This window comes from Erpetoichthys calabaricus, chromosome 17 (genome assembly GCF_900747795.2).
Source record: "Erpetoichthys calabaricus chromosome 17, fErpCal1.3, whole genome shotgun sequence".
Lineage (NCBI taxonomy): Eukaryota > Metazoa > Chordata > Cladistia > Polypteriformes > Polypteridae > Erpetoichthys > Erpetoichthys calabaricus.
In genome coordinates, this window is record NC_041410.2 from 51,654,556 (window position 1) to 51,680,943 (window position 26,388).

The window sequence follows — 26,388 nt, forward strand, 5'->3', positions numbered from 1 at the left end:
TCACTGAGCTCTAATAAAGTCATAATTGTCATAGGTGTTTATGAAAGAAGTCGAAAGGCAGAAGTTACAGGACCTCTTGCACCAGGAGGTGCTCAGAAGAATTGTAGTTTTGCAGCGATGGTTCAGGACCCAGCTGGAAAGAAAACACTTTCTCATTATGAAGAATGCTGCCATATGTATTCAGGTGGGTAAAACTGTGCTACATAACGTTTCCAATTTTCTACCCTCTTGTTTTTTTATAGAGATACTCCACCCAAAAATGATATTTTTTATATGTTACTTTCCTCATTTAGTTTGTAGAAGTGGCCAAGAAAAAATAGTACTTTCATGTATTCATGGAGAACAGAATTAACAACATTTCTGATAGAACAGGAGCCAATAGTGACTAACACTGAACAATAGAAATTAATATAATAATAATAATAATATAAAAGCTCATGTTGCATATTCTACATGTCAAGTCATTCAAATGTATGCTCACCACATGGAAAACACATGTAATTTTTGCTAAAATATTATTAAATAAATGCACGCGGAAAATGAAAGTAGTTCGCAAATATGAAGTCCCTTCACACAGAGGCTTTTCAGATCGAGTTCCACCTCTCCCCCTCCTGCCTTCATCTTAAAAGGTGTTTAACTAACAATATTTTAGCAAAAAATACCTTGTGTTTTGCATGTTGTGATCATGTGCTATTGTGGATAATGTGGCTCGGTTCACCTGAGATTTTTTTTAATGGATACTTTCATACTGTTTGCTGTTGTCCAATGTTGGTCACCATTGGCTCCCATTCCATCAGAAATGCTGTCATGTCCGTCCTCCATGAAAACACGAGATTTAAAAATTTGCTGTCCAGCACTACGAATTATTATGGAATAAGTAAGATATAAACAGTGTCATTTTTTGGGTGAAGTATTCCTGTAAATGAAAAGGATCCTTTGATTTTCATTTCTTCAAATGTGTTGCATGCTGGTTGGGTATGCTAGTAAGTATTTCTCTTTAAATGTAGCATGTCACAATATTCCTACTACCACTTTATTATTGTGATGTAGGTAGCAGACATTTTTAAGTTATATATAGTATGGTGTGATAGGATTCCAGCTTCCTTGAATACAATGGGATCCTGATGGTAAAAGGCAGAGAAGAATCTTTGAGAAGTCATAGTTTTGAGAAATCAGTGTAGACAGAGATGATCTTTACAGTAATGCAGTTTCTGTTCCTCTATTTAAAACGATAGCTGTAATCCAAAAATCTTTTATAAAGATGACTTTTCCAGTATTTTAGATGATTTGCTTTATGGATGTTGCTACCTTACCATAGAATTTTGTGCCAGAAGACCTACAATACAAGAGCTGCTTCCTTTAATAATGAAGATGGCTATAAATGGGGAATGAGATGTGTTGGCACGTAGAAGCCCTTTTGAGTAATAACTAAAATCAATAGCTTTTATGTTTTATGATTTTCAGATACTGTATGAATTGTTTCTGTGTTATAAAGCATTTTACCATGCTTTTATACCAAATTGTGTTGAAGAAAATAGGTTCATAAAGCAGCTGATTATCAACCTCAAGAGGCAAGAAGAGGAACGTGCTCCTATATACATCGGAGGAGACATAGTTGAAAGAGTGCCTAGCTTTAAATGCCTTCTCATACACATCTCCCAGGACCTCACGTAGTCTGTTAATACAAGTGAAGAAGGCACAGAAGCAGCTCTACTTCTTAAGGAGGTTGAGGAAAGCTAGCCTGTCCAAGCAGCTGTTAATGTCCTTCTGTTGCTGCTCTGTGGAAAGCTTACTTATCTGTGGCATCCTGATATGGTATGCTGGCTGATCTTCACTGAGTCATCAGATCAGAGCAAAAAATTACCGACACCCAGTAACCTTCTCTAGAGGACATATACAGAACTCGATGTTTACAAAGGGCCAAAAAAATCATTAGGGATCCATCTCACCCAGGCCACCACTTTATTACTCTGCTGCCTTCTGGAAGATATTATAGTTCTATTAAGACACACACTTCCAGACTAATGAAAAGCTTCTACCCGAGCGCAATTAGAGAGCTTAATTTTGTTAAATAACTGTTTACAGCATCCAAGTGCTTTTGATCTTATGTCTTTCACTGTCACCCATGGCAACAATGGGACAGAATTACAATATCCCGGGAGACTCACTGCAATCACTGTAAAACGGAACTTCTCCACTATTTACTATTTATATGCTTCCACCTTCAATGTTTTATTGGTTTATATTAATGTATATATGTAGTTTAAAATGCAGAGCATATTTTGAATCTGTTGAAGATTTTGTTTTTATTATATTGTATGTACTATTCAGGGGAAACACCAAAATTTTGTTGTACATCTGTGTAATGACAATAAAAGGCATTCTGTTCTATTCTAAATCACATACTCAAGAGCACCAGCTTGATTAAGAGAAGATGGATTTAAAATGGAAGCCAGGAGGCACCTCTATACATAAAAAATAATTGCAACTTGGAACAAACAGTCCTTTAGTTGAAGCAGAAATGTTTGACAGTTTTTAGAAGTACCTGTGTGAGGTAATAGAACCATTTGGCTATCAGCTAACAAAACAAATTTGATGGATAGATACCATGCACTCATAAGTCCCATTCCAGTTGTACAGTTTGGGTTATGCTCAGCTATGTTAAGAGGTCTGTAGTCTGATGGAACCCATTTTTAATAGCAGTAGTTAATGCTTTACCACATTCAACAGACATGGATCCCAGTACATTAATAGACTGTAGTGTGCCGTGCATTTTGATGATTAAATGTTAGCTTCTAAACAGTGGCATGTTTTGCTTTTAATAGATATACCAAAGACATTTTACTTCTGTGATAATTAAATTCACTGCAGTAAGTTAACAAGTAACCACATTTTTATCCTTAGAACTATCTGGGAGAATTTTAAATCAAAAGCAACTATCATTAATGGACAAGTAAAGCCATGTTGAACAATGCATATGCCAAATGTGATTAAGGAAAAACAATGCTTTATAATTTTGAAATTAATAATACGTATTAACACTTACTTTGACAGCCCTGGAATATATATAATACTCTGGTATAAGTGAAGAAGAGAATGATAACAAAACTCATGGCCACTTTTAACAGTACTGCTTATTCTCTCTCTCTGTGTGTGTGTGTATAGATATATAGAAATATATATATTGTGGACACTAGGTGGCCCCTAAAACCCAAGAGACAGACATACAGGAAACAGGGTAGAAGCACTCAAATATATTTTAATTCTTTTTTCCTCCTTTTCAGTGTCTCCAAGCACCACAGCCACAATAAACACAATCAAAGTAAATCACAATTCTCAATAATAAATACAATTCTGTTTCCTCCACACCTCCCAGCAAGCTTTGCCACCTCCTCCCGACTACGGCTCACTTGCTGGGTTCACAACAGTCCTATAGATGGAGGACTCGAGTTTTCATCAGCCCGGAAGTACTTCGGAACTTCCGTCCTTGTGACTTGGGAGTACTTCTGGGCTATGGATGAAATAAACTCCTCCAGTCCTCTTTCAGCGTCCTCTGGCGGCACCCACGGTATCCAGCAGGGCTGCGGTATTACACTACATGTTCCATAGTGCCCTATGGGAATCTGGGGCACCGCTGCAATCCAGGGGAGCTGCCATCTAGCATTTTGGAGGAGGCAGTGTCCTTGAAAGCTGTCTTCCCCCATCCTTCCATTTCAGGGGTGTCTCTTACAATATTACTCTCTCTCTATATATATATATATATCTATATATATACACACACAGGTAAAATTCCGTTACAACGACTATCTTTACAACGAAATTTTCATTACAGCGAAGTATTTTTATGGTCCCAACAGTTTCCCCATATGACACAAGTCTATAGAAATCTCGTTACTACGTGTAGAATCAGCAGATACTTTCCTTACAACGAAGTGCCCAAAAGACATTGAAATGCCTGAATAAATCAGTCCCAGAGCAGTTAGTTCTGTGGTCGGAGCTCAGTTGTGCACAATGATGCTCAAACAGAAACATTGTAAAAAAAAATTTCTTTCTTCAAACTTTCCTCATACTGTTTTTTTTTTTATTTGCTGTTTTTGTTTCCTGTGGTTCTCAGTGATGCCTTTTGCTTATTGCTCATCAACATTTGAAAAACATCCATTGGAAGTTAACTCATTGTCACCCTCCTATAGAAATGGCAGACACAAAAAAACGATAACAGTTCATATTAGAAAAAAAAAAGTTAAAATTTTTGCAGCTGTCGATTGTGGCAAAAAGAAAAAAGACGTTGCCAGTGAATTCGGAATTTCGCCATAGACTCTGTAGCTTTCTTGAAAGACCGAGCAAAAAAATAGAAAAATCTTGGGTTGCAAATGTATGCAAATTGCTGCATTTGAAGATGTCGAAAAATTCATTTTTATGTGGTTCAGTAATGCTCGTTCAAGAAACATTCCTGTTAATGCGGCACTCCTTCAAGAAAATGTGAGGTTTCTAAACTCTCTTGGGACCTTCCACAACTGGACAACACACCGAAGAGCGTCCCGAACTGTGATCACCGTGTCTGTGGATGATTGTTTATCTGTTGCCGGCAGGCTCACAGCTCTGATGCAGCTTGGCACTGAAGCAAACGGAAAATATCTCAATGGGTGATGCAAGGAACATTGTAAATGCATGGAAGAGGATTACTTGGCCACTAACCTGGTCACAACCCTGTCTGACTGCTGTGTCTGTTTATAGGAGAGTGGCAGATCACGCTATAATAAATAACTGTGCTGTTCCTGTTTCAAGCTGAATAAAGCTGGTTTTGCTAAAGTACTGAGACTTGGCATCGTATTTTGGGGTGTAAGACAGGGACTTAGAGTGTGACCCCGATCTTTTAGGATTTGCTTATGTGGTGCCTCACTGCACTGTTGTGAGCCTGCTGTTGCCCTGCCCGGCAACGGACAAAGAATCTCACACAGACGCGGCAATCGCGCTTTGGGACACACTTTAGCATGACGTTCCCGTTGGGTGGGGAGTTGGGGGGATCCCAAAAGAGTTCAGAAACCTTACAATATGAAGAATAAGAAAAGGATGATACTTCTTCTGATTGATGATATATACAGTGCATCCGGAAAGTATTCACAGCGCATCACTTTTTCCACATTTTGTTATGTTACAGCCTTATTCCAAAATGGATTAAATTCATTTTTTTCCTCAGAATTCTACACACAACACCCCATAATGACAACGTGAAAAAAGTTTACTTGAGGTTTTTGCGTATTTATTAAAAATAAAAAAACTGAGAAATCCCATGTACGTAAGTATTCACAGCCTTTGCTCAATACTTTGTCGATGCACCTTTGGCAGCAATTACAGCCTCAAGTCTTTTTGAATATGATGCCACAAGCTTGGCACACCTATCCTTGACCAGTTTCGCCCATTCCTCTTTGCAGCACCTCTCAAGCTCCATCAGGTTGGATGGAAAGCGTCGGTGCACAACCATTTTAAGATCAGAGATGTTCAATCGGATTCAAGTCTGGGTTCTGGCTGGGCCAGTCAAGGACTTTCACAGAGTTGTCCTGAAGCCACTCCTTTGATATCTTGGTTGTGTGCTTAGGGTCGTTGTCCTGCTGAAAGATGAACCGTCGCCCCAGTCTGAGGTCAAGGGCACTCTGGAGCAGGTTTTCATCCAGGATGTCTCTGTACATTGCTGCAGTCATCTTTCCCTTTAACCTGACTAGTCTCCCAGTCCCTGCCGCTGAAAAACATCCCCACAGCATGATGCTGCCACCATCATGCTTCACTGTAGGGATGGTATTGGCCTGGTGATGAGCGGTGCCTGGTTTCCTCCAAACGTGACGCCTGGCATTCACACCAAAGAGTTCAATCTTTGTCTCATCAGACCAGAGAATTTTCTTTCTCATGGTCTGAGAGTCCTTCAGGTGCCTTTTGGCAAACTCCAAGCGGGCTGCCATGTGCCTTTTACTCAGGAGTGGCTTCCGTCTGGCCACTCTACCATATAGGCCTGATTGGTGGATTGCTGCAGAGATGGTTGTCCTTCTGGAATGTTCTCCTCTCTCCACAGAGGACTTCTGGAGCTCTGACAGAGTGACCATCGGGTTCTTGGTCACCTCCTTGACTAAGGCCCTTCTCCCCCAATCGCTCAGTTTAGATGGCCGGCCAGCTCTAGGAAGAGTCCTGGTGGTTTCGAACTTCTTCCACTTACGGATGATGGAGGCCACTGCGCTCATTGGGACCTTCAAAGCAGCAGAAATTGTTCTGTAACCTTCCCCAGATTTGTGCCTCAAGACAATCCTGTCTCGGAGGTCTACAGACATTCCTTTGACTTCAAGCTTGATTTGTGCTCTGACATGAACTGTCAACTGTGGGACCTTATATAGACAGGTGTGTGCCTTTCCAAAACATGTCCAGTCAACTGAATTTACCACAGGTGGACTCCAATTAAGCTGCAGAAACATCTCAAGGATGATCAGGGGAAACAGGATGCACCTGAGCTCAATTTTGAGCTTCATGGCAAAGGCTGTGAATACTTATGTACATGTGCTTTCTCATTTTTTTTATTTTTAATAAATTTGCAAAAACCTCAAGTAAACTTTTTTCACGTTGTCATTATGGGGTGTTGTGTGCAGAATTCTGAGGAAAAAAATGAATTTAATCCATTTTGGAATAAGGCTGTAACATAACAAAATGTGGAAAAAGTGATGCGCTGTGAATACTTTCCAGATGCACTGTACGTGATCTTCTCAGAAGACACTTAAAAGACCCGCAAGACAAAAGAGATTGGCCATGGAGCATCTCACGGATCTTTTAAATGTCTTCCGAGAAGATCACGTCTCGTCTCCCTGGTTTTCCTTTCCAAGATTTTTTTTTATAATAGAGAGATATACACATACACTTGGTATATTTGTAGCTGGAAATCCATGAAGGGAGAAAATGAATCACGTATCTTAAAATATATACTGTTCATACTATATGTAAATGTATATGTTGTATTGTTTTTTTCCAAGATTATAAAATTTTTATTTTATTTCTCATATCAGCGGTGGTGGCGGAACTGCACGGTAAAGGAGACCACCCCTGAACCTGAGATTGATATAGAGACTCTCCATGGGGCAGCTGTATGTATTCAGGCGTTATGGAGGGGTTACAAGGAGAGGAAAAAGATTCAGCACATGTGGGAGGCTTCCTTTGTTATCCAAAGATTCTGGCGCCGATACTGCTACCATAGGGAAGAGGCTGCTATGTGCATCCAGGCTGCTTGGCGTGGCTGGAAAGCCAGAACAACCTACAGACATCTGAGGTTCTGTATTGTATTGCTGCAGGCATATTGCAGAGGACATCTGGCACGCTTAAGGTATGGAATAATTTCATAATTGTCTGGTGCAAAGCCCAAAAAGCATTTGCAAATATATTGGATTGTATTTTTGTTTCTAAATTGCACATTTGATAAAGTTTGTAACTGCAATGATGGTGTGTAAATTTTTGCAAACAAAAAGAAGGAGGAGGTTAAGATTCAAGTCAAAGTAAACAAAAAATGAGAGAGTATGGCCCTTGATGTTTCAAGTGTACTGTATAAGTTTCCATTTTCCAGGGTTTAAAAACCTCAGAGAGAATTGAAACACCAGCTGATGTTCGTGGCCAACCTGTCTCTAGCCTGTCACTTCCTGGAACAAAACTCTGTGAGTGACTTTACCAGACAAATAAGCGGCCCCTACGTTATCCTACAGTTTCAGTGGGTACCAATGAATGCTTGGCAATGCTGCCTTGAGATTTCTAGCTGTTCGTTCATTCAGTGCATACAAAGTAGGTGACTTGGTAATCAGGTGGCTTTTTCCTGACATTTATCAGATGCCATCAGCAAAGGACTGTCAATTTGTAGATAACAAGCCCTTCAATAATCCTGACAAAACTTGTTTTGTAATTTACAATACCTGTAAATTCAATAGGTTGTCTCATGTATAGTCACTAAGTTCTGTTGAATGCACCTTAACAAATCAGCGGTCTAAGGGAACTACTAATTTATGTTTCGTTTATGCTAGGACACTCAAAAATTGCATACTAGTTGCAAAACATTCTAACCATATATTAAGGGTAATCTCTATAAATACTTGGGAACAGAAATATGTGTTGTGCGTTTCTGCTGTGACTCTTAAAGACCCATAGTGCTACAAGAAGGGTTGGTGCCCACAAAGCCTAGTAGTATGACAGCTGTGATATGCCATGCTATTATATGCTAGCCTGTATGAACTATTAGGCTGTAAAGCTATTCATGTTAACTATAAGCATTGAATGTTTCCAGTACCCCAAAATGTCTCTATAGACTTGAGAACTTCCAGGTTTGTCTGTAGATCCATTAGTAGAAATGCAGTTAGAAGAGCTTGGGCGTATTATATGAGGTACACAGCAGCCAAATCCCCATGCTTATCAGTTGAGTCACATACATCTTTATTACAGCCATGTATTCATCAAGTCAAACATTTAACCTATATGAGATACCTACACATTTTAAAATTATTATCCATTGTCTATAAACAGTAATTTCATATTGTTAGAGGTTATACAATTTTCAACACAAGATTGAAAGTAGACACTTTAATTAAAGTTACTTCAGGTGCATCTCATCATTGTCTCTCTTGTAAAATACCATATTTTGGGGTATCTGAAGGGACTGACAGTAAAGAAGGTATATAAGAGAGTGCGCCCTAAACATGGTACCTCATCGAGGTATCACAAGGAAATTTTTGTGAAATAAGTACCCTGGTGATTTAACTACAGTATTTCCATTTCCATTTGTGCAAAATAACAAAGTTGAAATTACATTATCACAACACTGCCACCTTCAGACAGAATGTGCACATTATGGTAAATCTAACACAGATCTATCTTGGTAGAGTCAAACAAAATGAGCACACAATGCACTAAAATTGGGTTCTTTGCATTTTTTGCTTTGCACCCTCCCCCACCATAATCTATCGTCTGTGGGAGAGGAGTGAAAGCTTTAGATTCACCAAAAATTTTGATCTCCGGTTTTCAATGGATCTCGATGTTTTAGGATCCCTGACACTGAAAAAATCGATATCTCAATGATGGGTGTGTGTCCGACTGTGTGCGTGTGTGTCTTTCTGTGTGTCACAGTTTCTTGAGGATGGTCTAGAGCTAAAGTGGCTGGATAAAAAAAAATATCAAACTATGAACTTAAGCCTGTTATGAGATGAGGATGTGCTGATTAGTTTTTGAGCCAAATCATGCAAGAGAAAGAGTTACTCTAGAGGAACCCTCAAATACCATAATTCTGCAATTAATTATGAATTCTTATTGTCAATTGCTATCGCAATTACCTCTTTTATGATCAGAACGATCAGCATCAGAGCAGTAAATAATTACTGAAATGTTATAGAATAGTTCGGGTAAGTTCCTAGGGTGCAAAGCCTACTGACACTCATGTCCAATTCTTTTTCCCCCATTTTTATCAGTATTGGCAAGTTTGTCTAAAAATGAGTTATACAGTTGGGCAAAAAAGTATTTAGTCAGCCACCAATTGTGCAAGTTCTTAAAAAGATGAGAGAGGCCTGTAATTTTCATCATAGGTATACCTCAACTATGAGAGACAAAATGAGAAAAAAAATCCAGAAAATCACATTGTCTGATTTTTAAAGAATTTATTTGCAAATTATGGTGGAAAATAAGTATTTGGTCACCTACAAACAAGCAAGATTTCTGGCTCTCACAGACCTGTAACTTCTTCTGTAAGAGGCTCCTCTGTCCTCCACTCGTTACCTGTATTAATAGCACCTGTTTGAACTCGTTATCAATATAAAAGACACCTGTCCACAACCTCAAACAGTCACACTCTAAACTTCACTATGGCCAAGACCAAAGCCCATGGGGTCAAAATGATCACAACAACGGTGAGCAAAAATCCCAGAACCACACGGGGGGACCTAGTGAATGACCTGCAGAGAGCTGGGACCAAAGTAACAAAGGCTACCATCAGTAACACACTACGCCACCAGGGACTCGAATCCTGCAGTGCCAGACGTGTCCCCCTGCTTAAGCCAGTACATGTGCAGGCCCATCTGAAGTTTGCTAGAGAGCATTTGGATGATCCAGAAGAGGATTGGGAGAATGTCATATGGTCAGATGAAAAAAACTCTACTCGTCGTGTTTGGAGGAGAAAGAATGCTGAGTTGCATCCAAAGAACACCATACCTACTATAAAGCATGGGGGTGGAAACATCATGCTTTGGAGCTGTTTTTCTGCAAAGGGACCAGGACGACTGATCCGTGTAAAGGAAAGAATGAATGGGGCCATGTATCGTCAGATTTTGAGTGAAAAAACCACCTTCCATCAGCAAGGGCATTGAAGATGAAACGTGGCTGGGTCTTTCAGCATGACAATGATCCCAAACACACCGCCCGGGTAACGAAGGAGTGGCTTCATAAGAAGCATTTCAAGGTCCTGGAGTGGCCTAGCCAGTCTCTAGATCTCAACCCCATAGAAAATCTTTGGAGGGAGTTGAAAGTCCGTGTTGCCCAACAACAGCCCCAAAACATCACTGCTCTAGAGGAGATCTGCATGGAGGAATGGGCCAAAATACCAGCAACAGTGTGTGAAAACCTTGTGAAGACTTACAGAAAACGTTTGACCTCTGTCATTGCCAACAAAGGGTATACAGTAATCCCTCACTTATCGCGGGAGATAGGTTCCAAGGCCGACTGCGATAACTGAATTTCCGCGAAGTAGGGACACTATATTTATTTAATTATTTAACGTGTATTTGGACGTTTTTAAACCCTCCCTGTATTGTTTACAACCCACCATTTACTCTATTAAAAACAGGGACAACTGCTAAGCAATATGAAATCGGTAGATAAGTTTATACTTACTGTATAGCGAAGTACACGTAGCAGCTTGTAGGCGGTCATGACGTCGTCGACCTTGTTGCAAAGATTCCTAAAGCAGATTCCATCCAGACTACTGCCTTATCACGTCCACTTGCAACTTGTTTTGCACCCTGGTTAAAGGACACTGCGGCCGTAGATCTTATATGCTTTTCCTCCTTTTTAAATAAAAAGAATCGATGTCCTGCAGCGGTGTAGCTGTTCCCTTCCTTCAACATATCCAAAACTTTTACCTTTTCTGCAATCATTTGCATCTTCTGTTGGTGCTTGGACACGGCCCCTGAAGCATTAGCATGTTAATGATGAATGAGTGAGATGAGACTTCCTGGTTAATGCAACACTCCGTCGCTGAGCCAATCAGCAGCACATAGGAACTTAACTGCGTGCTCTGATTGGGTAGCTTCTCAGCCATCCGCCAATAGCATCTCTTGTATGAAATCAAGTGGGAAAACCAACTGAGGAAGCAAGTAAAAAGACCCATTGTCCGCAGAAACCCGCGAAGCAGTGAAAAATCCGCGTTATGTATTTAGATATGCTTACATATAAAATCCGCAAAGTCGTGAATCCGCGAAAAGTGAACCGCGAAGTAGCGAGGGATTACTGTATAACAGGCATGCGCAACCTTTCCGCTATTGACGGCCGCACTACAGACTTTTTACTTTAATAACGGCCGCACTACAGACTTTTTACTTTAATAACGGCCGCCAGTAAGTCCAAGTAAACTTAATAATGTTTTATGATTTATGTAAAAATTTACAGATTACACATTAAAACAGAGTAGGATATATCTGACAATATTCAATTTACTGGTCTACATATGTAAAAAAATGTCTACGAAACGTCATATAGGACAAAAAACCTTTACAGCAATTGTTTCAGGAAGTTTGGAAAATATCGCCATTAATGGCTTCCTTGCTCTTGCATGTTTGCAGACAGACTTGCAAAGTCAGGGGACTCGCTGGAGACCATTAGCCGTATTCCAGACTCTAGATTGCTGTCTACCAATCGGGTTCGGTACTTGTTTTTCAGATATTATGATGACCGTTTTCTAATGGCGATAGGCAGTGTATGGACTTAGCCACAAGGCCGTACAGGCGTACACTCCCATTTCCTTCTCAGTTCCATATTGGCTAGCCGCTAGTCACGTGACTTCACATGTACTCCTGGGTGTCAGCCCATTTCAACCGAACTTAATATTCAAGTAAGCAAATCGGCTTTCGGCGTCACCATACCGACCCGGCCGACAAAGATTCCGCGGCGTTGAGACCACTTACTCGCTGGAGTCCAGAGACCCTACACCTGCACGGCCGCCATTACGTACACTTTAATATACACGTCCACGGCCGCCAAAGTCCTTGCCCACGGCCGCATGCGGCCGTACGGCCGCAGGTTGCGCACAGCTGCTGTATAACAAAGTATTGAGATGAACTTTTGTTATTGACCCAACGGCGTAGCAAGGTTTACAGGGGCCCGGGTGCAATCATCATTGAATGGGCCCCCAAACCTGCGTGCTTCGTGTGCTCGCAAAAAAAAAAAAAAAAAGAGGCCTGATGGGCCCGCCCGGGGCCCGGGTGCATTGCACCCCTTGCTCCATTGTAGCTATGCCACAATATTGACCAAATACTATTTTTCCACTATTATTGAGATGAACTTTTGTTATTGACCAAATACGTTTTTTCCACCATAATTTGCAAATAAATTCTTCAAAAATCAGACAATGTGATTTTCTGGATTTTTTTTCCTCATTTTGTCTCTCATAGTTGAGGTATACCTATGATGAAAATTACAGGCCTCTCTCATTTTTTTAAGTGGGGGAACTTGCACAATTGGTGGCTGACTAAATACTTTTTTGCCCCACTGTAAATCGATTAGAAAACAGCACTGAATCCTTTTAAAGAGTTTTAAATGGATGGTAACACCAAAGGTGTTTAGATTTTTAAGTATGATCACTAGGTATTCCAAAGCGGACAATTTTTAAAGATCAGTACCTTTACATTTGAAATTTGTTTTTAAACTAGTGCGGTATCTGCCTCATCTCTTTCCATCATGATCCAAGCAAACCAAATTGTAAGGCCCCGACCAATTTTAGGAAGGTTGTTCCATCTGAATCAGGCCCCATTTCAGTCCACTTTTACAACAACCGATGCTCCAAATTGCTCTGTGTTTGTGCATTTTTTGTCAGCCTTAACACAGCCATGCATCCCATCCAGGGCAGTTTCTACCAGAGTAGCTAAAGCCCTGGCAAAGATATGCAGTGGTTGAAATTGAATTAGTGGTTAAAATGGGAAACTGAAACATTCTTGAACAATATCACCATCATATTGTTTTTTGTTTTATAATAAGTCTTACTGTTTGCCAGTCCAGTGTGCAACTTGTGTGTATTCTCAGCTTTTCAGTCATCAGTCTGTTATGCACTTTATCTATACATTGTTTACAGCCTAGTTTGTCATTTCTGTTTAGGTTAATTGAATTGAAAAAGCAGAAGCTGCAACAAATACAACTAAAGATTAAAGAAACAAATTCAGTGCCTGCACGGGACCTTTACAAGGGCGACATTCCATCAGCTTTTGGATGTACACCTAAAGATATAAATGCCAGGGTTAAGGAACCAGAAACTGTTATTGAGAGGAGAAATGAGAATATGGACTATTATCAAAGTGAATATGCAGACTCTACCACTGCAGACAGAACTACAGATAATCAGTATGATTGGCTGGGGATTCAAGGAGGTGTGGCAATAGAAAGGCCAAAGTCCTTGGATGATGTGGACCAGAAGAAGGTTGTAAGGGCCAAAAGAGAGAGTCGGCGTATGCGGGAATTGGAACAAGCCAAATTTAGCCTAGAATTACTAAAGGTCCGGTCTACAGGTGGGATCTCTCCATCAGAGGAAATAAGGTGGTCTACAGAATTGGTTTCTGAAAATTTACTGTCACCCCAAGGTACACCAGATAGCGAGAGCTCACGGGGTAGTTTTGAATTGCTAGGAGCTGATGAGTTTCAGAAAGTTAAATCCACTTCTCCAGAGTTGGAGGAGTCCGATTGCCATCATAAATTTATTGAACAGCAAGACCTTTCATCTGGCACCACTGAATTGCCTCACATACACCCAGCTGACTCTGAAATGATGAGTTCAACTGGTCCTTCCTCCAGCCCTCAAGGAAAATCTCAAGGGTTACTCTTAAAGTCAAAAACAGAAAACAATTTTCCTCCATTTTATATTCCATTTCGTGAAGGTTTATCTGCCAATAAGGAAAGTAATGATTCCTCCAAGACAAGTTTTGAAGGAGATAGCGTGCCCAAAGGACAGAAAGTGCCCATTCATAAACCAGTTGTGGTTGTTATTAGCATGCAGAAGGAAGTGCCACTGGGTGAGGAAACCCAGGTACAGAAGCCTCAAGTAAAGCACAGTGAGGTTCAGACTGAAATTTCGACAACATTAGCAGTGGATACAGTCAATAAACATGCTGATGACAGAGTCAATGCCGCCATCATTGAGAAACTGGAGAAGATGAATGTAGGCAAGGCAGAGCGGCAAAAACAGCAACAGCAGCAAAATGAAAAGGAAATGATGGAGCAAATTCGACAGCAGAAAGAGATTTTAGAGAAGCAGCGAAAGTTCTTTGAGCAACATGAAAGAGACATGTTTGAGAAACAGAGAGGAGAAGCCCTGCAAAAGATTGAACAAAATAGACAGTTGTCCTCAAATGCAAGTAGTCATAAAGAAAGACCTCGGTCTCTGCTTCTTTCTCAAGAACACTGGGGGCCATCTGCCCCTTCAGAACTGTCACCTTCAGATGTAGAGATAAAAATTGTCTCAGTGGAAGATGGTCAAACTAAAGAGAAAAAAGTGCTCCCTCCCTCAGCAAAAGAACGGCCTTTAAGTATGTTTTTAGAGAAGAGAGATGGGCCGTGGAGGCTGCCACAGGAGGGCTGGAATCCCAAGGTGACTTTGGAGGCTCCTGATGGTGGTTTGAGAAATGAACGTATTAGGCAGCCCAAAGTCTTGGGTCAGAGTTTAGACGGCTCCTCGGCTGACAGGCCAACAACAATATTCTTCACTCCAAAAGACAACAAGCCCACATTCACCAAGTAAGTGAAGTATCATTACTCTGGCCAGCCAGTTTGTTAGTAATTATAATTATAATAGTAATTATAACGGCATCCAGTCAACTTGTCTATTTTATGAAAATCCCTTTCCCTACCCACCTATTAATGGAGGTGTTAATTTTTCAAGACCAGGCAAAGAGTATGTAGCATAAAGGTGAAATTACAGGCTAGGAGTTATTAGCCTTAATATATCTTTAATTCTGGCCCTCCACCATTTTTCATAAATATGAACTATACAAGTTTATATCTCCAAAGCATCTAAAGTTCTTTGAATTTCAATATAAAGATGCAAAGGGTGTCTCACAGAGTAATTTGTGTATTTACTCCCTTTTTCTATTCATTATAATGCCTGGCCGTTTATTTTTATACATTGATGTGTACAGTAAGGAGCAGCGCAATGGCATGTTAAATAATGGAACACCTCCTACCTCAAGAGTCCCAACTCGGAGATATTTTATGGCAAGTGTGTACATTTTCCATATGGCTGTCTGGGTTTTCTCTGGGTTCTCTACGTATAAAAACACATCAATGGTAAGTTGATTGGCAACTGTAAACTGGCCTGGGGTGAGTGTAGGTGTTTACAATGGCAAGAACAAGTGTGTGACCCTTTTGAATGTTGTGACCATGTAGAAAAACTGTTGTCATTTCTACATGGTGTGACCAAAATGTATGCAAATCCCCTTTAATTATAGTCTGCAATGTTAACTTTAATCACAATGTCTGGATTGTTTGATTTCTAATTGTGGAGCAGAGGGGTAAATCCAGGAAAAATGTGACTTTGTCCCAACCATTATGGAGGGCACTGTAACTTCATTTAGGTATCTGAGTTACAATAATGAGCAAGCTCACTTTGTTTTATCTATCCATCCATTATCCAACCCGTTATATCCTAACTCAGGGTCAGGAGGGTCTGCTGGAGCCAATCCCAGCCAACGCAAGTCAGGAAACAAACCCTGGTCAGAGCGCCAGCCCACCGCAGGGCACACACACACCAAGCACACAGTAGGGCCAATTTAGGGTCGCCAATGCACCTAACCTGCATGTCATTGGACCCGGAGGAAACCCACGCAGACACAGGGAAAATATGCAAACTCCATGCAGGGAAGACCCGGGAAGCGATGATGTTTTTATCTAATCATGTACAAATTATTTTATTATTTTTGTACATATTGAATATATCATTCAAACATTCACAGTGCATGTTGGAAAAAAATAACCCCAAGACTGATGACTTCAACAAAATCTAACCAAAATTAGCAATGTGAATATGCATTGTATCGTGGGATTATGTGTATTGCCTAACAATGGGTCAGTTGGTCCCTGCCTTGTACTCAGTGCTGCCAGTATTGACCCACGACACACTACTATATAATGGTTCAGTAACCCACTTTTCCAGGGCTGACATGCCTGTCCCATCAGCACTGGGTGCAGGATACATGCTAATATTAAGACGTTAACATTATTTAGTCACGGTTGTAATTATGGTTTTGAATGGATGTATTATGTAGTAAACTACAGTGGCAAATTTCTCTTGTAGAGTTGAGAAGGAATCAGCCAACCAAGAGAGGTCCTCTGCCATTCAGAAAGAAGAGCCATTTTTTAATGCAAAGCATGCGAAGATGACTTTGGAGGTATGACAATATGTCAGTTTCTTTACAAATGAAGGAGGCAGGTAGAAAATTATTTGGAACTTTTAAATGTAACTGAATATTCAAACTGACAAAAGAGATAGAATGGATAAGTTGTGCAAAAGATAGATGCAAAGCAGATTCTAATGTTAAGGATTCAAAGAACAAATCAGATTCTTTTTAACACATCATTGTTCTGAGTGGTAGATTATAAAAGTGCATTATTATGTTGTTTTGATGTTCATTAATTTTTACATTTGCACTGCTTTTATTCTGATATGCACATTTTTTTTTTATAGAAATCATGCTTGAGGGTAATGCAGACTTCAGTGGAGTTAGGCAGGGCATACGTTTAGTAAATGCCTTTTCAACTTCTTGTGTTATTTGGTCAATTAGGTTGGGAGACCAGCCCAAAAAAAGAAAGCCCGCATGGCGCGGACACGCTCTGATTTCCTGACCCGAGGTACAAACCCTGCAGGGGATGGGGAGTTGGAGGATGATGAGTACGATGACAACCCCATCGCATCCCCTCTATCTCCCTGCCTGCCCCACCCTGAAATGGAGCCCGTGGTTAGTGACGGGCAGGCTTGTCACAGTGACTCTGAAATGGTAATCTTAATGTACAAACCAATCAAGTAGGCCATTTCTGGGTGTGCGCCTGACCATTGGGAGCATTTCTTTCTGCTAAATCCTTCAGTGGCAATGGTTAGAAATGCAAAACTGACCCCTTACTACTGCTTTGTGACTCTAGTTATAAAATCACTTTTTTCTTTTAACTAAAAAAATGGGAAAATATTCTTTTGAACACAGCTGGAATGTGACGCAGATAAACACCTCTTTGTCCAAAAATAGCAGAAGTGTTTGCCATAAATTCAAAATTGGGCTATGTGATGACGTACAGTTTTGATTAATTTTTATGCAGTATGTCTGGAAAAAACTATCTTTTCATGATCATACAGCTGATATTTATCAACCTCCAGATATCTTGCATCAGTGCTGTCTGGCTTGTATCCCTGAGATGAGGGCTGCCAGAGGCTCACTGCTGAGTCCATCTTTGTGCTCTGTGCCAGGACAGCATAATGCAGAATTTTATTTAATTTGTGGTGAGCAAAGATGGCTTTCTGTACCGCCAGAAGTGCTAGACAAACACCACTTTCTGAGCTGGATGTCCATATTGAAAGTCACACACACACACATGTATATATGCAGTGAGCTTTTAAATTAAAGTACCTGATAGTACATCATTGTTACTGGTTATTTTTACTCTGTTACAAAATTAAGTTAAAATTTAATGTTAAGGATTACTTGAAAGAAAAAGGCTTTGTGGTGTGATTTGTTTTGTTTTTGTTTTCTTCGTAATTGAAGGATCTTAATATTATGACTGCCTCCAGACCCGGTGTCTTGAATTTGAACTACCCAGAGAGTTTCTGCAGCATTACCTGTCCATGTGGGAGTTCCTCAGGGAACATCTCATATTGTCAGAAATGTGTGTTTTAGGTTAAATGGTGATTGTAAATTGGCCCCACATGAGTTTGAACAACAGAGGGCACTGCAATGGACAGGAACTTCATTTAGGGTTGATTCCTGCATTTGCCTGATGTTGTCGGGTTGACCTCTGGTCTCTGTAAACCTGAATTATATTAAGTGGATTTGTGTGTGTTATTGTCAGTTATATTACATTACAGATGAGAATATTTTGTTCAAAGGAATTATCCAGACACAAAAAATATTTTTTTTTATGTTATACTTACCCTATGTAGTTTGTTGTGATGGCTAAGATTCCATAGTTTCTGATAGAATAGACCTCTCTTGTCCTCACTACCAGAATTATTATGCACCCTAGACCAAACTTGTTAGTGTGTCATCCGACTATTCGGTAGCTAACTCATGCAGCTGGGCTTTTCCCCCCTTTATGATCTGTGCCCTAAGCAAATGCCTGATTTACCTTAATTGTGGTGCTGGCCCTGCTTGTGGCTAACACTGGACAACAGGAAACAAAATCTAAAACATCCCTGAAAAAAATCTTATGTTACTCATGCTGCATAAACCACACATCCAGACTTCCGTTTATATGCTCACAATGTCCCAAACACTTATATTTTTACAATAATGTTGTTGAATAAACTATTTTCTGAAAATGCTGTTTTGAATGAAAATGGAACACACAAACGTGAGTGAGCATTTGAATTGTAGACCTGGTCTATCTGCCTCATTCTTTGGACATGGGCCCAGTAACAGCATTTTCATTGGCTAACATTGCTGTTCATGTGATATCAATAAACAGAACACTGGAAGACGAGTATAGCTAAAAAGTTGAAAGAAAAACAAGTGTAGACATTATCAGGAAGAGAATATGTGTCGTACTTGTGCATATCTGAAGATCTGCTCACCCGTGCAGCCTCACTGACTGCCACAAAATAATTGTTGGGTACTTCAGGTGTGGGTATAAATATAAATGTAAGTATGGGAGGCTGGCCTGTAATTCAAATGGTCATTTGTATCTGAAAGTGTTCCATTTTCATTCACAATAGGACTTTCCAAAAGTGGTTTATTTAACAATATCTTAGTTAAAATACATGTGTTTGTGAGATTGTGAGCATACAAATGGATGAACTGACATGTGGATAATGCAACACAAGTAACGTGAAGTTTTTTTGTACGTTTTTTATATTGTTTCCTGTTTTCAAGTGTTTTTCACCATAGATGTCTAGCCAATCAGAAACTTTTATTTCTGTTTTGAATGAAAACATGACATTAAATTTTTTTCTTAGACCATCACTACAAATTATATGAGCTAGCATATATATTTAAAAAATGTCATTTTTGGGTGGAGTATCCCTTTAAATCATCCAAAATTGCCCACTTACTGCTAAGGTTATATATTCATATAATATGCTTTATTACTGTACACTTATTAAATCATGTTGTGAAGGTAAAATCCAGGCTGTGTTCAAAAGGGTTTCCCACAAATTAATGTTAGTCCATATTTTAGGCTTTCACTGGACATGCAACTATGTTGCTGATTCTTTTGAGTGCACCTTCACTCTGCTTGGATCAATCACCTGAATTATGAAATCCTGAGCATCATTCATCACAGAAGTACGCCAAGTGTGCTACACTCACTCCTTCTCCTATAATTTGACTAGCCTGGTTAACAAACAATCATTGCATGCTGTAGCTTGTAACTCTGTCCCATGGGACTCATTTTACCTTCTTTCTACATCACCAAATAATGCTTTGCACATTCATTGTCACCCTGTGCCTTGGGTTTTCTGGGTTATGTTCACTTTTGTTTTAATACCTACCTTGTTTTCTTTCTTTTTATTGTTAAGAAATGTTTTACATTGTGTTTTTCATGTAGTATATTTAAATTATTTGTACAAAGCCTACTTTTTATGTAAGATGTGCAAAATATATATGTGTTGTATTTATGTCTACAATATGAATTCCATTTAGATTTTTTTTGTTAGAGTAAGTGTAATTTTGTATGTAAGTGCATTTGATAATTTAGAATTGCATAACTAGACAGTTATATATAGTGTAATGTGAATAGTTTTTTGCTTCTTTAATTTTGCTTAAAACAGAGATTAACATTTTTGTGAGTAAAGATCCTTTTTCATTATTTAAAGATAATTATTGGTAAAGATAACTTTAACAAAGGTAAGTAGAGTTTTTCAAGTGAAAAAAATACATATAGGATATACACTATGATGAAAATTTGATGCCAAACATGCAGACATGGTTACATGCTGTGTAAAATCTAACAATCCATTTATTTAGCTGGAACACTGTGACCTTGGGATATGTAATATACTGTATGTAGCTAATAATGTCAGTCTTTTGGGTATACAAGCATGTAATCTATCTCTCCATCTGCTTCTTTTAGTAGATTAATTATTTGATAAAGGTCTCTAAGTTGCTGCAACATAGATAGTAAGAAGCATAAAACATTACAGAGAGTAATTAATTGTCTGCTTGCAGACCTTCAGTGGTTTTGAGTTTTATACTAACACGTCATGTTTTACAAACATAAGGCATTTTAAATCTAAAAGTGTTCAAAACCACATCAAGGACTTCAGTGAAAAAGTGCAGAAGAAATTATAGTCCGATTAAGAAATTGCTTAGCATGAAAGAAATGGCTGAAAGGGTTTGCCTGAGATCATGTGATTTTTTTTTTAACTTAGTAAAATTCCAACATGATCATGGCACATTTGCCAGAGAAGGAGATTTAACTAGAAGCGAGCTCTTTGATGTGATGATTCTACCCATGAAGCACTTGAGCCTGAAACAGAGTTCTGGGTCTGGTATACATACTGAGGATTTGTATTTTTGAAAAAAGGGATAATATAGTCTTTCTGCTCTGGAGCTGCAGTAATAAAGTAGTCATCCCTCACCTATCGCGGGGGTTACGTTCCAGAGCCCCCCGCGATAGGTGAAAATCCGCGAAGTAGCAACCTATATTTATTTTATTATTTATACATATTTTAAGGCTTTATAAACCCTTCCCACACTCTTATAAACCTTTCTCACTCTCTTGTTAACCTTTCCCATGCTCTTATAAACACTTCCTATGCTCTTAAACACTTTCTTCATTCTTAAACACCTCAGACCAACACTGCACACTGCACGCAGCGATCAGACGTCAATGTGTCTGCACTCGCTTTGTGAAGGGGGGCAGCTGAACTCACGCTGAGCAGAAATGGACTTTGTGCTGCTTCTGCCAAAATGCCTGCTTGTCGCTCTGCGTGTTCGGAAGGAGAAGGAGGAGTGGGGGGTGTGTGAGGGCTGAACGCACGTTTGCTCAAACCCCCCTCCCCAGAGGCGCAGTACGCTCCTGCCACTTCGCATTGTCAAGGGGGTGGGGAGCTGAATGAACGCTAAGGAGAAGTGGACTTTGTGCTGGCTTTGTGCTGCTTGTCGCTCTGCGTGTCAATAATTTAAAAGCCTGTACAGCACATATTTTCCTGTCTCACTGTCTTGTCTTGCATGAAGTTAAAATGTTTTATAATAGTGAGATGTTACTCATATCCTTAGCCCGACATCCACATATCATATGTGTTAACAAAGTGTGTTTTTTAAGATTACATGTGTTTAAAGCATGTGGGATGGGTATTTTAAGGCTTAAACTATAAAAATGTTTATTTATATGGTCTTTCTATATCGCGGATTTTCTCCTGTTGCTGATGGGTCTGGAACATAACTTCCGCGATAGGCAGGCAATCACTTGTATTTAAAAACGTGAATCCTCGAAAAGTGAACCGCGAAGTAGCAAGGGATTACTGTATCATAAAAATTGGTTAAATAAGCCCATTGTAGAGTTCTAAACTGTTTAGCTTGTGTAGTGAGCTGCTTTACATTTGTAACTGCATCTCTACTTTGATCTTTGACATATTACAGTCAACATCATTGGCTGAAGACACAAAGAAAATGCACAAGGCATTGTCCTCTGGGGATCTTGTGAAGATGGACAGTATAAGAAAGAATGCCCACACTGACAGCAGGTAAAAGCATTTGAGCCGCCAATTTTCTTACAGAACTTTGTTTTTGTTTGTCCTTAAAATAGAAAATCAAATTTTAAATAGTTACATTATTTAAGTAAGACTTTAAAACTTATTATTAAATTATAATATTTGTTACCCCTCATGGATATGTTGCCATGCCCAGAGGTGGTCAACTTATGAGTACTAATGTTTGACATGCAGGATTCCTCTGGGATTGGCCAACAGTTTTATATATATATATTATTTATATATATATATATATATATATATATATATATATATATATATATATATATAATATATATATATCCATCCATCCATCCATTCTCTTCTGCTTATCCGAGGTCGGGTCGCGGGGGCAGCAGCTTGAGCAGAGATGCCCAGACTTCCCTCTCCCCGGCCACTTCTTCTAGCTCTTCCAGGAGAATCCCAAGGCGTTCCCAGGCCAGTCGAGAGACATAGTCCCTCCAGCGTGTTCTGGGTCTTCCCCGGGGCCTCCTCCCGGTTAGACGTGCCCGGAACACCTCACCAGGGAGGCGTCCAGGAGGCATCCTGATTAGATGCCCGAGCCACCTCATCTGACTCCTCTCGATGCGGAGGAGCAGCGGCTCTACTCTGAGCCCCTCCTGGATGACTGAGCTTCTCACCCTATCTTTAAGGGAAAGCCGAGACACCCTGCGGAGGAAACTCATTTCAGCCGCTTGTATTCGCGATCTCGTTCTTTCGGTCACTACCCATAGCTCATGACCATAGGTGAGGGTAGGAACATAGATCGACTGGTAAATTGAGAGCTTCGCCTTACGGCTCAGCTCCTTTTTCACCACGACAGACCGATGCAGCGCCCGCATTACTGCGGATGCCGCACCGATCCGCCTGTCGATCTCACGCTCCATTCTTCCCTCACTCGTGAACAAGACCCCGAGATACTTGAACTCCTCCACTTGGGGCAGGATCTCGCTACCAACCCTGAGAGGGCACTCCACCCTTTTCCGGCTGAGGACCATGGTCTCGGATTTGGAGGTGCTGATTCTCATCCCAGCCGCTTCACACTCGGCTGCGAACCGATCCAAATAGAGCTGAAGATAACGGCCTGATGAAGCAAACAGGACAACATCATCTGCAAAAAGCAGTGACCCAATCTTGAGCCCACCAAACCGGACCCCCTCAACGCCCTGGCTGCGCCTAGAAATTCTGTCCATAAAAGTTATGAACAGAATCGGTGACAAAGGGCAGCCCTGGCGGAGTCCAACTCTCACTGGAAACGGGTTCGACTTACTGCCGGCAATGCGGACCAAGCTCTGGCACCGATCGTGCAGGGATCGAACAGCCCTTATCAGGGGGGCCGGTACCCCATACTCTCGGAGTACCCCCCACAGGATTCCCCGAGGGACATGGTCGAATGGTTGGGCAAACTCCCATGCACCCTCCAGGACCCTGCTAAGGGTATAGAGCTGGTCCACTGTTCCGCGACCAGGACGAAAACCACACTGTTCCTCCTGAATCCGAGGCTCGACTATCCGACGGACCCTCCTCTCCAGGACCCCTGAATAGACTTTTCCAGGGAGGCTGAGGAGTGTGATCCCTCTGTAGTTGGAACACACCCTCCGATCCCCCTTCTTAAAGAGGGGGACCACCACCCCGGTCTGCCAATCCAGAGGCACTGTCCCTGATGTCCATGCGATGTTGCAGAGGCGTGTCAACCAAGACAGTCCTACAACATCCAGAGCCTTGAGGAACTCCGGGCGTATCTCATCCACCCCCGGGGCCCTGCCACCAATATATACACCAGTAGCGGCGGACTGCACAATAACGTGCAGTGAATACACTTGACCATTCCTAGTTCTCATCCTCTTTCTCTGTACGTTTACCATTCGTTTGCTCAGAGGTTGATGCGCTTGCTGCTTCCTGAGCAGCTCTTCTTTTCTCCACCCTAGTGGCCCATTTCTTCTCTTCTTCCATCAACATCTTTTTGCATTAAAACTGATTAAGTCAGTGTTTGTGTTGCAATTACTTAGTACGTTTTCTTTAATTTTTCACTTAAGCTGGCACTCAAGTCTTCAATCTGCCTCAAGTATGATTTAAGATATGAAGAGGTAGAGGAAGTGACGGTGAAGGTGGTAGGGATGAGAATGGCGCCCGTACGCATGCACTGCATGGCTGTCCTGCTGCCCACTGCCAAGAGTTGATTCTACAATAAAGTTAAATAAAAAGAGTAATAAAAATCACCATTAAAGCGGACAGTAGACGTCACATAGTATATGTGTACCAAATTTCAGGTCAATAGGTCAAATGGTTTGTTAAGTACAGGTGATTTAAAATCCTGGACAGACAAATGGACAGCCACTGTAGCGCATTATATAAGAAGATAGTAATAAAGACACAAAAGAAGATGATAAATCTGGGCCAACCCCATATATTCAAATAAAATGCGAGTTGTAGCGCATTGAAATGAAAGAGAAACATCATGACAGTATTAGTCTCCAAGATAGGCTGCCCAAGATGGCGTTGCTTCCAGTGATAAAGGTTCTTGGTTTGAAGAGGTGGGTCCAGGCAGTTGGAAACCAGAAGTGACATCAGAGGTTTCATGGTTGTCAATTGTCTGTGGAAAGAAGAAGAGAAAAAGTATTAGTCGACAGCGTCCGCTAGCTTTCCAGGGGAAGATTACAATTATCCGAGCACTTAAACTGTCCCCTATGCGCACTTTCACTAGGAGAAACTTTTAAGTTAACTATGCATCATATGTTGTTAAAAGATGCTTGTTCCAAGTATGATGTGAAAGCTTTGCTTCTGTTATCCACAAAAATAAAGTGGATGTGTTTGCCCAATAGTATTGTGGGGAGCACCCATTGACACAAATACTGTTTATGGTTTTGTTTTTGACACCAGTGGTTTGCTCTTCTGGAAACCAGTGATCTGAGTGAATGTTTTTTTGTTCCTACAGAATGAAAGCAAAGATGCGCTTCTGGGGGAAAGCAAAGCAAGGCAATAAGAAGCTATTCCGAGACAAAATGATCACTCAACCCGACAAGCATGAATTCTTGGAAGATCATGATGAGACGGATGTTGGTCTCATGATATATGATGGTATTTTATTTCATTTTCCTATAACCTCTGTTGGTTTTTCATCTTAGAAAAGAAGATATTTTATAAGTTTTCAGTATTTGTTGATTGCTTTTGAAACAAAGTACTTTATATGATCGATTTCCTTTGCATTATTGTGATTTTATTATATCGTTAGGAGTCTGGTATTAATAGTTTGGTGTATCATTATTTATAATGCACTATAATAATAATAATCTCTTATATATATTTCTCTTCTGGTTCGTCCTGCTTCCACTTCAAAACCGGTCCCGCCCACATGCAGCTGACACGGCATTTCTCGATTCCTATTCCTGCTCTTCCAAACCTTTTTCCACGCTGCCTGAGGCCTCCCATACACCCCCACGCCGCTTTTCGCGATTCCTATTCCTCCTGCAACAAAACTTTTCAAACGCAAACCTCACTTGCTAAACACAAGAAAAGGCATTCTTCCCAACAACTATATGAGTGCCAGAAATGCAATAAGAAGTTCACTACACAGGATTGTCTGACTAAACACAACAAAACTCATTCACAACTCTTGCAATGTGACATCTGCAAAGCAACGTTTCAAAACCAACGCAGTCTCAGCAGACATACACACAATCCTCTTCCCGTTACCACAGGTACTTCTTCACCTAATTCCTGTCTTCCCGTCCAAGAGTGCAACATTGGGACTCCAGACCAGGGACCTCATGCATAACGCCGTGCGTAGAATTCGCACTATAACATGACATAAGCACAAAAGCCGAAATGTGCTTACGCACAGAAAAATCCAGATGCAGGAATCTGTGCGTTCGCCAACTTCCACGTTCTTCCGCTACAAAAATCCCGCTCAGCATGGAAATAAACACACGTGCACGCGCTTGCTGTCCTGCCCCAACTCCTCCTAGAATTATGCCTCTTTGAATATGCAAATCAATATAAATAGCCCTTAAGCCCAACGTTCTGTGAAAAGGCAATGGCAAAAGTACGAGGAAAAATAGAAGAATTTCAGCGAATACCAAAAGGAGGCAAAGAAAAACGTACTATTTGTTGGTTTAAACAGTTATATAAGCAACAAAAGGAAGTTGATCAAGTGACATAGCGTGTCGGAGAAACTCGAAAGCTCAAGTTCACAAAGTCGCACAGTGCCCGAAATAAAAAAGAAGTTGTCACATATCAAAGTCGGC

General features: G+C 40.5%; 1 protein-coding gene across 1 annotated transcript in view; it reads left to right on the plus strand.

The window, feature by feature from the left end:
• Positions 1–26,388, plus strand: part of myo9aa (myosin IXAa) — a 568,471-nt gene that overhangs the window by 483,261 nt on the left and 58,822 nt on the right. The window contains 7 exon segments of the mRNA XM_028823069.2: positions 35–184; positions 7,041–7,354; positions 13,363–14,991; positions 16,547–16,640; positions 17,034–17,246; positions 22,035–22,138; positions 25,080–25,222. Of these exon segments, the coding sequence (XP_028678902.2) occupies positions 35–184; positions 7,041–7,354; positions 13,363–14,991; positions 16,547–16,640; positions 17,034–17,246; positions 22,035–22,138; positions 25,080–25,222 (2,647 nt within the window).